The sequence below is a fragment of the Chiloscyllium punctatum genome, chromosome 1 (genome assembly GCF_047496795.1).
Source record: "Chiloscyllium punctatum isolate Juve2018m chromosome 1, sChiPun1.3, whole genome shotgun sequence".
Lineage (NCBI taxonomy): Eukaryota > Metazoa > Chordata > Chondrichthyes > Orectolobiformes > Hemiscylliidae > Chiloscyllium > Chiloscyllium punctatum.
The window spans coordinates 21,909,862-21,922,167 of NC_092739.1; the positions used below are offsets into that span (position 1 = coordinate 21,909,862).

General features: G+C 40.4%; 1 protein-coding gene across 1 annotated transcript in view; it reads right to left on the bottom strand.

Annotated features, from left to right (window-relative positions):
• Positions 1 to 2,643: 2,643 nt before the first annotated feature.
• cpe (carboxypeptidase E) overlaps positions 2,644 to 12,306 on the bottom strand; it is a 108,303-nt gene continuing 98,640 nt past the window's right edge. The window contains exons 8-9 of the mRNA XM_072576019.1: positions 6,482 to 6,600; positions 2,644 to 3,976 (exon numbers count right to left, since the gene is read on the bottom strand). Coding sequence (XP_072432120.1) covers positions 3,878 to 3,976; positions 6,482 to 6,600 — 218 coding nt within the window. The 3' untranslated portion in view covers positions 2,644 to 3,877. The remainder of the gene's footprint in view (positions 3,977 to 6,481; positions 6,601 to 12,306) is intronic.

Genomic DNA, 12,306 nt, shown 5'->3' on the forward strand with positions numbered 1-12,306 from the left:
CCAATTACTGAGAAATCAGTCACCCCATTGTCAGAGGTAGGAGCTGCTGTGGGCAGGAGAAAGCAAAGGGTGTGCTAATATGGTGGTAACCTCTGAAGAATTTTACAATCATTAAAAGTAAGATGGGGTCACAACAGATGGATGGTCACTGTGGAAGGAGAATCCCTGAAGATGATGGCAGGCTGACAATAATAGCAGCAGGAGTGTGAAATATAGAGACACTGTCCATAGTCTGCCATCAGAGGCCGCCTCAATTCATCAGTGGAGTTTCTGCTATCTTGAAAATTCAGCCAACTTCTGACAAGTGTCCATAACAACCCCATTGGCTAACTGCTGCCAGCTAGTAGGTAGTCAACCATTATCCTCCCCATACAGCCTCAACAAAAATGGGCCATATTCAGGGTCATGGCAGCAGACAGGAACATTAGCCAATAGTAGGGACATACATGTGTTCTTGACCTATACACAGTTTAGTCATCAAATGTATCATTGGCACAATGAGTGTTGGAAGAGAGTTAGGTTGGGGGACAGGGTTTGGGAGTTTTTGTGTTCCAGTCAATGCAGAATTTGGCTACAGCAAACTTATGCATTTGCTAACATTTAAAAGAAATCAATAAAAGAGAACACAAAATGAAGTTTTCCTGATCTAATATTAAACAATAATGAAACGGAAGATTCGGAGTTTAGTTGTAGATTGACTTCTGTTTGAAATGGTGAAGTCAAAGCCACAAAATTGCCCCTCACTTCATGGACAGAATAGTTTAAAACATACCGCTGAGGTAATGGAAGCTGAGATTTAAACAACTACATCAAAGAAAAAAACGCAGTCACTCTTCAGAAGATGGAATGTTAACAATTCAGGCACAGCAGCTTAGGTTTCTGAGCGTTCCTTCAATTGGAGCCCTGGCATCATCAATTGGCATTAAACAAACCTCCCTTCTAGAGTGCACTCTTCACACAACAACAGGATCCAAAACAATTATTTCACTGAAGCTTTTTGAGGGCAAAAAGTTGACAAAGATGCATCCTGAAATAATGACAATGATAGTTGATGAATTGGAATCACTGATGCTATCTCAAAACAAAAAATATGCGGTCAGCGTTCAGTGCAAGTATACCGTACTCCAGGTTGCAGTACCGAGTACTAATTGTCATCTAAATAAACAACTAACTCAAATAAATGTGAAAAGGGGTGTTTCCCTTATGGCTCAGTGAGTAGCAATGGTTCATTCTCAAGTAACATTAAGCTGGTGGCAGGAATACTCCAAGTGACCTTGGTGTTTAGGCTGGTTTCTCATCATGTTAGGTTAGGATAAGATCAAGCCGCATATAAAGAAAATATTCTTTCTAGGAATAGAAAGGGAAAAGATTAGCAAGGAGAAATGTCCACCCATTACAGGTGTACATTTATAGTGGTTAATGTGGAAATGCCATAGAAACTAAACCAGTTACTTTGTCTCTCTCTTCACAGAAGACGGAAAATCTCCCAGAAATATTAGGCAACTAAGGGACTTAGTTGCTGAGGAACTGAGGAAATAAAAGAAATTAGCATTAGAGAAAAGATTAGCTGGACTGTAGGCTGATAAATCTCTTGGTACAGAGAAGCTTCATCCCTGGGTTTTGAAGGCAGTAGCTTCAGAGAGAATGCATACCTTGGTGGTTATCTTTCATAATTCTAGGAATCTTTCCAGAACCTATATTGACTAGAAAGTGGCAAATGTGACTCCATTGTTTAAATAAGGTAGGAAGAGGGAGGATAGAGAACTGCAGACCTGATAGCATGACATCAGTAGTGCATAAGATGTTAGAATCTACCATAAAGAAAACAATAACTCAACATTTAGAAAACAATGGCGATATTTGGCAGAACCAACATGGGTTTATGAAAGGAAATCATGGCTGACGAACTGGGAATTTTGGGAGGATGGCACTTACAGTATAGATAAAGGAGAACCTGTAGGTGTAGATTGGGATCTCAGAAGGCTTTTACTAAAATCCCAAACAGGAGGTAACTCATCCCTGTGTTGACAGGATTGTTTTATGAGAAGAGATTGAGAAAACTGGGTCTACATTCTTCAGAGTTTTGAAGAATGAGAGGTGTTCTTATTGAAACTCCAAATCCTTACGGAGCACAACAGGGTGTAGATGAAATGTTTCCTCAGGCTGGTCACTTTAGAATCAGGAGTCTCTGGATAAAGGATAAGCCACTAGAAATGAAAATAAGGAAAAATATCTTTACATGGAGGGCGCTGAATCTTTGGAATCTCTACTGTAGAAAGGCTTCTGGACACTAATAACATTAAGGGATATTGTAATCAATTAACTTCAATGCCAATTTCTTGCATTCTGATCTAATTAATCACAGTGCAGTCTGAACAGCCTACTCCTGTTCCTATTTTGTAGATTGAGATTTTTAAAAATACTTAAAATTCAATAGGAACAAAAGAGAAGTTGTACAGCTTTAATCAGAAGGAACTTTTCCAAATCAGCATGTGTTCCAGTTATAGGTAACTTTAACAATTAAATTGTAATGGAGGATCTCTACTGTATTTTGTATTTTTGATTAGGATACTGATAAACTACATTGGGTATATGTACAGAAAGCATAACCAAGCATGAACAAATAACAAGAAAACAACCCACTGGGCAACATTTCATCTTTATTACTAAGACAATAAACAGCAAAACCTTGGACAGGTTAGTATACTTTTACTTATATAAGGACATAAATATATGCAGCAGCTTTGCTCATCTACTTCTGAGGTAACACTGTAATGTTCAACTTTAGAAACAGGACATAATATTACACCCCAACATTGTTTTAATGCATGGAGAATTATCCTGGTATGATGGTCTGAAATCACTTTCTAAAATAAATGAGACACTAATATCATGAACTTTGTACTGTTAGACAGTTAAAAAGACAGAGCATGTCAGATTCCCATTACAATCATATGGACAATAAAACTACTGTCCTTAGTTTTAGCTAACTGCAAAATGAATTTTTAAGAGAACACATCAACTGCATCATACTCTTTACGCACTATGTAATACATTTACATTCCCTAAAATGATAAGTTAAACCATTTAATTATTTCTTATTACTGGGCAACAGTGTGAATTTCATACAGATAGTTGAAACTGCGCTGCACAATTAGTTACACAATCTTGAGAAGAGTAAAATAGTTTTTGTCTCCCAAGGGCTCAGTTTGAAAGTTTTGCAATTTGCTGTGGAAAGTCCCATTTCTGTTGGGTTGATTAAGGTCATTTATATGTCATGTTCAAACCATTACAGAACATTGACATCTTCATACACTAAGCAACAACAACTCTGCAATTCACAGCCGACATGACGTGCACTTACCCTTTTACCTCATAATGAAATCTTGGATAGACGTAACCCTTCACTTTGAACACTTTCAGTTCCATACATTTGTGAGCACATTACACCCTTAAATTATAAAATTACATGATGAATGCAAGTATTTGTCTTCCTTTCCCTTCCAAACAAGCCCTGATACGTTGAGTCATGACACATTATTTGGGATCACTAAAAGAATTATAACAGGGATACAAAGACACATTGACAGTGACCACCATTATCTAAAACTGTCTAAATGAGGAAGGAAATTGATTTTTGAATAAGATGAGTGAAATGGAATCTCCACCAAATGGCAGCATTTATTGCAGCTGAAGAGGTCGCTCGTTAAAGGCAGGTGGGATACCAGATTATTCACCTCACATAATGTCTTCACTTCCTACTGTACTCAAATAATATTAAAACACAGGAAAATAATTTGACGTCTAAAAAGAGAGATTGCAATGCCACCCACTTCCCATTAAAGCGTGTGTTTGAAAAGGAGCAAAAGCCTTCTGTTTAAAAATTCAGTGTTTCGGACATCATCTTCCACCATTCCATTATTTCTGCCTTCTCCTCCTCTTTTCTCTCAGAAAATGATTCAAGAGCAAAATCAACCTGCAGAGAATCAAATAAAATCAAATCAGAGATGTTTGCTAATAACATCCTTACTTAGCAATATTCACTCTTCTACAAAAACATAGGACAAGAAAACACTAGCTCATCCAGAGCTTTGTCCCACAGCAACATCACGTGACTTCTACACACCAGACTTCTTTATAACCTTTGCATTCTTTATAACCTACTGGATTTCTGGAACTGTAGAAATGGAACACATATCAAAATTTGGTCATCATTTGATTACTGTGAAATAAAATTCACAAGGTAAGTATCTCAAGACAATTCAAACAAGCATAATCACAGAATGGTTATGAAGATGTCATATAGCTGTTTTTGATTAGCCAAATAAAATTCCACATTTGCCAATTTACAAGGGTTGAGCCTATTTAGGTTAGGTGGACTGACCATGCTAATGTCCAAGGGTGTGCAAGCCGGGTGGGTTAGCCAGGAGAAATGCAGGGTTACAGGGGTAAGATAGGTCTGGGTGCGGAGGGTTGATGTGGACTCAATGGGCTGAATGGTCGGCTTCCACACTATAGGGATTCTATGATTCTATTTAGCCCAAGCAAAGTGTGAGAGGCAACTATGATTTGTAATGAAAGAATGTTAAAATTAATTAACTTTACTGAGGAATGGGCGATGTCAGTTCCAGAATGCTTCATTTCCCTTGGACTATTACACCTTTTATATTGATGCAAGATCCTATTGCAGGTACAGGAGGAAAGGGAAAAAAGGAACTCCTACGGTATGGAGATCAGGCCTTGTCACTTCAACATGGGGGACCAAATATGGGTCAAACAGAGATTTTAATTGCGACAATACTTGCAGTGGAGTTAAAGCAACAATGCAACAGATTTTACTTATTGCATCATTCATGCTAACTCTGAATGAAAAGGTTTATAGTTGGCAATGTTTTTGATGGGTGCTTGGCATGATGTGAGCTTTTTATCCACATTATGAATCCTGTTGCAAGCATGAATTCACTGGACACTGGAAACTGAACGGTCCATGGAAGACTTTTTCTAAAAACTGGAAGAACTGCAGATGCTGGAGATCAGAAACAAAAACAGAAATTGCTGGAAAATCTCAGCAGGTCTGGCAGCATCTGTGGATGGAAATCAGAACGAACATTTCAGATCCAGTGACCCTTCTTCAGAACTAATGGTAGCTCGGAAAAATGCAGAAGATAGGGTGGGGTGAGTGGCTAAGGAGAAAATGATTGGTAAAGATAGAGCCTAAAGAGAAAGAACAGTTGGACATACAAAGGAGTGGTTAACGGTCAGCCTGGGAGAATGAATAGATACTAATGGGGACTAACAATACATTAGCTATGTAATAGACATTTGATGACAAGACTTAGTGTGTGGGGGTTAGGTAAGGACATGAGGGAGTGCCCCAAGCCCCTAAAATGTATGAAGTCAATATTCAGTCCAGAAGGCTGTAGAGTTCCCAAGCAGAAAATGAGGTGTTGTTCTTCCAGCTTGCACTGAGTTCCACTGGAGCACTGCAGCAAGCCTGAGACAGAGATGTTGGCCAGGAAACAGGGTGGTGTGTTAAAGTGGCAGGCAACTGGAAGCTTGGTGTCGTTCTTTTTTGCAGATAGAATGTAGTGTTCTGTGAAGTGGTCACCCGTTCTATGCTTCATTTCCCCAATATAGGGGAGACCACACTGAGCTGCGAATGCAGTAGACTAGATTGAGTGAAGTGCAGGTAAAGCACTGCTTCAACTGGAAGGCACGTTTGTGCCCTTGGATACAGAGGAGGGAGGAAGTAAATGGACAAGTGGTACACCTTTGGCGGTTGCAGGAAAAGGTACCGGGGGCTATGGGAGGGGAAGGTTTTTGGGTGGGTGTTGGGAGTTAAGGAGGAGTGGATTACGATGTCATGGAGGGAATGGTCCCTGCGGAAAGCTGATGGTGGTGGGGGGGTGGAAAATAGGTGTCTGATAGTGGCATATCACTGGAGGTGGCAGAAATGGCAGCTAATGATCTTCTGGATGTGGATGCAGGCAGGATGGTAGGTGAGGACAAGGGGGACCCTATCACTGTTGTGGGAGGGGAAGAGAGACCAAAGTGCGGAAGATGGGTCAGGCCCAGCCAAGGGGCCCTGTCAACTACAGCGCTAGGAAATCCTCAGTTGAGGATGAAGGTGGACATTTTGGAGGTTCCCTTGTCAAAGTTGGCGTTATTGGAACAAATGCAATGGAGGAACTGTGAGAATGGAATTTTTACAGGAAGCAGGGTGTAAGGATGTATAGTCATGGTAACTGTGGGAGACAATGGTTTGTAATGAATATTGGTGACCTTCCTATCCCCAGAAACGGGAAGAGAGATGTCAAGGATGGGTGGGAGGAGTCAGAGATAAACCAGGTGAAGGTGACAGTGGGACAGAAATTGGAAGCAAAAATTGATAAACCTTTCCAATTTTTCAACACTGAATCTCTAAGTTAACAGGAGAATTGTAGAATGAGTACAGAAATACAAGCAAATAGTTGAAGCTTACCGGTACGGCTGGACTAAGAGGAACTGCCACTTTTTTAGTTATTGCTAGATATCCTGGTGCAGAAGCTGTGATTTTATAGTTTCCAGGAGCCAAAAGCCTCCAGTAATCACCATCTTTTGCTGAAGGGAAAGAACAAATGTGCATGAGTGACCATTTTAGTGAAAATATGCAGACTGACAAATGCCTCAGAGCTTTGGACAGCGTTTGCAATTCACATATATATTCCAAGTCTTCTTCGTGAATTCAAGAGATTTTCAACATGAATGATCAGTCATACATGTCAAGAACAGACAAGTGTTCTGTACAGCTAAATATCTAAATATTAAGTAGCAAAGCAAAGCTTCAATCACTTATCTGCTGCCTCACAGCACCAGGGTCCCAGGTTCAATTCCAGCCTCGGGCGACTGCCTGTGTGGAGTTTGCACATTCTCCCAGCGTCTGCATGGGTTTCCTCCGGGTGCTCCGGTTTCCTCCCACAGTCCAAAGATGTGCAGGTCAGGAGAATTAGCCACGCTAAATTGCCCATAGTGTTAGGTACATTAGTCAGAGGGAAATGGGTCTGGGTCAGTGTGAACTGGTTGGGCCGAAGGGCCTGTTTCCACACTGTAGGGAATCTAATCTAATCTAATCCTCCAAAGTGTGCATGAGTAACAAAATGGAGAGCATTTTCCTAACAAGAATAATGGGAATCAAGTTCAACATAAGCTGTGTTTCCATTGAAGGTCCATTTCAGCTTCATGTAAGGCAGAGAAATAATATCACAAAGCCTGTTCAGAAACATCTGTCACCAACACCCTCCCTTCAGTGTCCTACATCCATTGCAACCACAGTATCATTTAGAACAAATATAAGTAAAAATCAAGAAACACATTTGAAGACTGTTGAATTTTTTTAAAGCTGACATACACCAATGCAAGGAAATTTCTTTTTGAAATGTTTTACAGACAAACATAAGATTATTTAGGAATAGGAAAACAGTATCAGGTCTGACAAGCCAGTCTTTTCTTAAAGGAGCAGCCATGGCACAGTGGCAATGTCACTGGATTGGGAAACGTCAGAAGTCCAGTCTAATGCTCTGGCGTCAGATTCAAATCCCACAGCGGCAGCTGGTAAAGTTTAAATGTAATAAAATCTGGAATTAAATGCCAGTTGCTTGGTGACCAATGTCAATTGCTGTAAAAACTAATCAGGTTCACTACTGTCCTCCTTCAGTGAAGGAAATCACCTGCCCTTAACTTAACTGGTCTATGTATAGTTGACTAGGCGGAGGAGGGTACTGCAGATGCTGAAGATTCGAGTGGTGCTGGTGCTATTTTGGGCTTTTGTCTGAAACGTCGATTTTCCCATTCCTCGGATGCTACCTGACCTGCTATGCTTTTCCAGCACTACTCTAATCTTGACTATGTGTAGTTGATTCTTCATTGCCCTTTGAAATAGACTAAAACCTCATCAGTTCCAAGGTAACTAGAGATAGGTAACAAACACCCACTTCCCAAACAGGAATGAAGAAAAAATAATTAGAACATAAAAGTAGCATCAGGATCTACAATACTGGATTAGTGGTGCTGGAAGAGCACAGCAGTTCAGGCAGCATCCAACGAGCAGTGAAATCGACGTTTCGGGCAAAAGCCCTTCATCAGGAATGATGAAGGGCTTTTGCCCGAAATGTCGATTTCGCTGCTCGTTGGATGCTGCCTGAACTGCTGTGCTCTTCCAGCACCACTAATCCAGTATTTGCTTTCAGCATCTGCAGTCATTGCTTTTACCTCAGGATCTACAAGCCTACCCCCCTCTAAAATAAACACATCAGCTCAGTTTTTATTGTCATCACAATCTTAATTTTATTATCAGTTATCTAGCTCTTAAATCTATCTACAACATGGAAACTTCAGATGTGTTGGAACACGAGTGAATCTCCACTCATCCAGCATAATTTTGGTAAAATAATCAGAAAATGCTCAACAAAATGGTGTCAAAATTGTGCTGACGAAGGGTCACTGGACTCAAAGGATTAACTCGGTTTTTCTCAACAGACCTGCTGAGTTCTCGGACATGGTTTTTCTTTCAGGTTTCCAGCATCCATAGTCCTTTTGTGCTCATGTCTACATTGTTCAGACTGATTTTGCAGGATGCGCAATCTTCTATAAACGTTTTGATGGATGTGTGAAAGATTCTTTCTGGAAGTTGCTTGCAAGGCCAATACTCTTTTGGGTGCAAATCAACTGCCCTTCACTTTCCTTCTTAGAATGACATACGTAACTTGTAAGTTTGTGTTGAAATATTAGCTAGGGTAAAAACTATAAATTTGCATCCTTGTACAGTAAATGTTAGCTCTCATTGTCCTATACAGCTATTAAGAACATTCTTTCATGTTTTCATGCAACTGATTCAACAAATTATGGATTTCCATCTCCACAGATGCTACTAGACCTGCTCCATTTCACTCACAATTCCTGGTTTTATTCAGATTTCTAGCATCTGCAGTTTTGGCTTTTGTTATTTTGTTTCTTGGAGTAATAGGCTAAAGTAAAAGTGGAAAGAGTTGCAGACATTAATTGAAAAGATACAGTGGTCATTAACCTGATCTTCGAACACAACTTTCAGCTACACTTTGGCTATATACAAGTGCAGATTTGCTGCAGTCACTCCCAAATGAGATCATGCTGGAAAGTTAACCAATGTTTCAAAACAGCTTACAAACCATCTGCTCTTTAGCACTCCTCTCTCTTTTTCCACCCCCGGCAGATGTAAATATTAATTTATCACGAGACCATGCTTTAGAACAAATATAAGTGAGGAGTTAAACAAAACCTGGGATAACTGGATCTCTTGCAAGTATACTGAGAGGTGGATGTGAAGAGATTGGATTATCAAAAGGAAACGCAGGGGCAAGACAAGCCTCCAGGCCATTTCCCAGACATTCTGATAGCAACACATCATCAACAGAATGCCTTCATGTCTGTCCAGCCTTTTATTATCCCTCACAGCTGGAAGAAACAGTCACAGCCACTTTACTGAAATGTTTAAAGCCACTATCTATTCATGGATACTGCACTATATCCTTTAAGCTCAGGGAATTAGTGCGCAGTTTTCATTTTCAGTCAACTTCCAGACATTCTGATACATTGACTGTAAAGGCTGATTTTTCATTGGAAGAAAGTTAGAGCCAAATCATGAAGATCAATTGGTTAACACTTGTTAGCCTCCGAGATGTCAGTGCAGAAAACGGTTCCTGAACACCTGGGACAAAGAAGAAAGCCCTGTTGATCTCAGGGATACTTCCATCGCTTCTGTCTTCAAGAAAGGAGGGAAAGTGAACTATGGAAACTATCAAGGAATCTCCCTTCTCTTCATCACAGGGAAGATCTTCACCTGAATCCTTGCTAGGTAGCTTCTCCCAGTCTGAGGAAATTCTTCCAGTGTGGCCTCCTACCAAACCATGGAACTATGGATATGATTTTCACCATTCAGCCACTCCAAAAGAAATGCCAGGAACAACAACAGCCACTCTCCATGGCCTTCATCGATCTGACCAAGGCTTTTGACTCAGTCAACCAGGGACGACCCTGTAAAAGGCCAAGATTAGAGTGGTGTTGGAATGACCTGATGAAGGACTTTTGCCGGAAACGTCAATTTTCCTGCTCCTCAGATGCTGCCTGACCTGCTGTGCTTTTCCAACACCACTGTAATCAGGATTCTGAATCGCCAGCATCTGCAGTACCCACTTCTGCTTGTAAAAGGCCAGCTAGCCGAAGAAATTCATCAACACCTTCCACCTCCTCCACAACAAGATAATGGCAATTGTCCTCACCGACAGTAATACAACAGAATCCTTTGAGATCAAGACAGGGGTCAAAATAGGGAGGTGACATCATTCCCACCATTTTCATTGTCTTTATCTTTCACATTATGAAGGACAAGTTTCCCAGTGGTGTGGACACGGTCTACAGGATGGACGGGAAACCTTTCACCCTCAACCTATTGAAAACACCATCAATGTCACTTATAGAACTTGATTATGCAGACAACAATATCATCTCTGCGCTTTCCAAAGATAATCTTCAAGCCTCACTTAATGCCTTTGTGAAAATATACAAAAGAACGGTCTCAGCGTCAACCTCAAGGAGACATCCACTCCTTTACTGACCCTGTCCCAGGTCAAGTTCCAATCCATCCCTCCACTAAGATCAATGGAGAAATTCTCCCAATGTGGAACATTCCCCTGCTAGGAAGCCAACTCTCTGCCCTTGCTCCTGATTTACAGCACCCGCAGTTCTTTCAATTGTTATTTGACTAGAAAAGGGCTCAGGGGATCTGACAGCAATTGTGAAGGAAAATCGGAGTTAATGTTTCGGGTTCACTGACCCTTCCTCTGGTTTGTCTTCACAGATGCTGCCAGCCTGGCTGGGCTTTTCCAGCAGTTTCTGTTTGTGTCCCGTGTTATTCCAGTCATTTGGGTTGTCTCCAGCGTCAACTTATTATCAATTTTATTTCATTATCTCTCTGCCTCTTTTAATCAGATTATAGATCATCCCTTCGGTTGTTATTCAGCTGTCTAACTGACTAGTCACACTGTCTAACACCCTTCGTCACCGGCAGAGACTACTTATTTGACACTCCACTCACAGCATTTGTGTGATCTTTTGATCTCTCTGCCTATAAATTTGGTTTTGGAGTTACTGCATGAATCCATGTAAGACTCTGTTAACTCATTCTTTTAATATTAGAATCAGTCCAAACATAATGGCACAGACAGCAGCACACAGGGGGCTAACACCTTCAACACGTTATCTGGGCTGACACCAATTGTCACCTGAGAATGTAACTTTTAAAAAAAGTTTTGCAATTTACATATGAAAGAAATGTATTTTGTATTCAATGCCTCCATTTTAAAAGCCCATGAGTCCAAATACCTTTCTAACCATTCTCTCAACCCATCATTTTGGATTTGTGCACACATACCATCAGATCTGTATATTTCCTTTAAACCATTTGGTTATTTTATATTGCCACTCCTCTTTCTTCCAACTATATTGGATTGCTTCACACGTCTCTGCAATAGATTTCATCTGACCTTCCTGCCTATTCTACCAGCCTATGACCCCTTGAACCTACGTCTATCCTCTAACACAATTCCTTAAATATGGAGACTAATACTGTTCACAGTACTCAGATCTGGTCTCACAAAGGTTTGTGCGTTGGAAGCATAACATTTCCACTTTTGTATACAATTCTCCTCAAAGTAACCAATAAAGTTCTATATAACTTTCAAATTACTTGCTGTATCTGTGTTCTGACCTGCCATGAGGGCACTTAGATCTCTTGCAGCTTCTCACAATTTCACATTTTCCCACACTATACTCTGTCAGACCTTTGCCCGTTTACTCAACCATCCATATCCCTTGTTCAGCTTCCTAATGTCCTCGTCACAACTTAATTTCCTAACTCTTTCATCAGTAAATTTATCAACCATATCTCAGTTTCCTTCATTGAAGAGATTTACATGAATTATAAAAAAAGTTGACGTCCCAGCACTTTCTTTTGTGGAACACTACAGAGGAACACAGATTATCCGAATTTCTGATTATTCAAAGATGACTTCAAGGTCCCACAAAAATGTTACAAAGAGGTAAGTGTATTCAATTTTTCTGTACTGAAGATGATGTGAAAACGCAGGCAAAAACAAAGAAACACAGGCAGCTCAAGCATCAACGACTGGATATTTTTTAAGTAAGGGTTGTTACACAGCACTTTGTAAAATTAAGTGTTTTATAGTATTCCTGTCACTTTACTGGACCAGTCATTAAAGAAGAAGGCTGAGAACA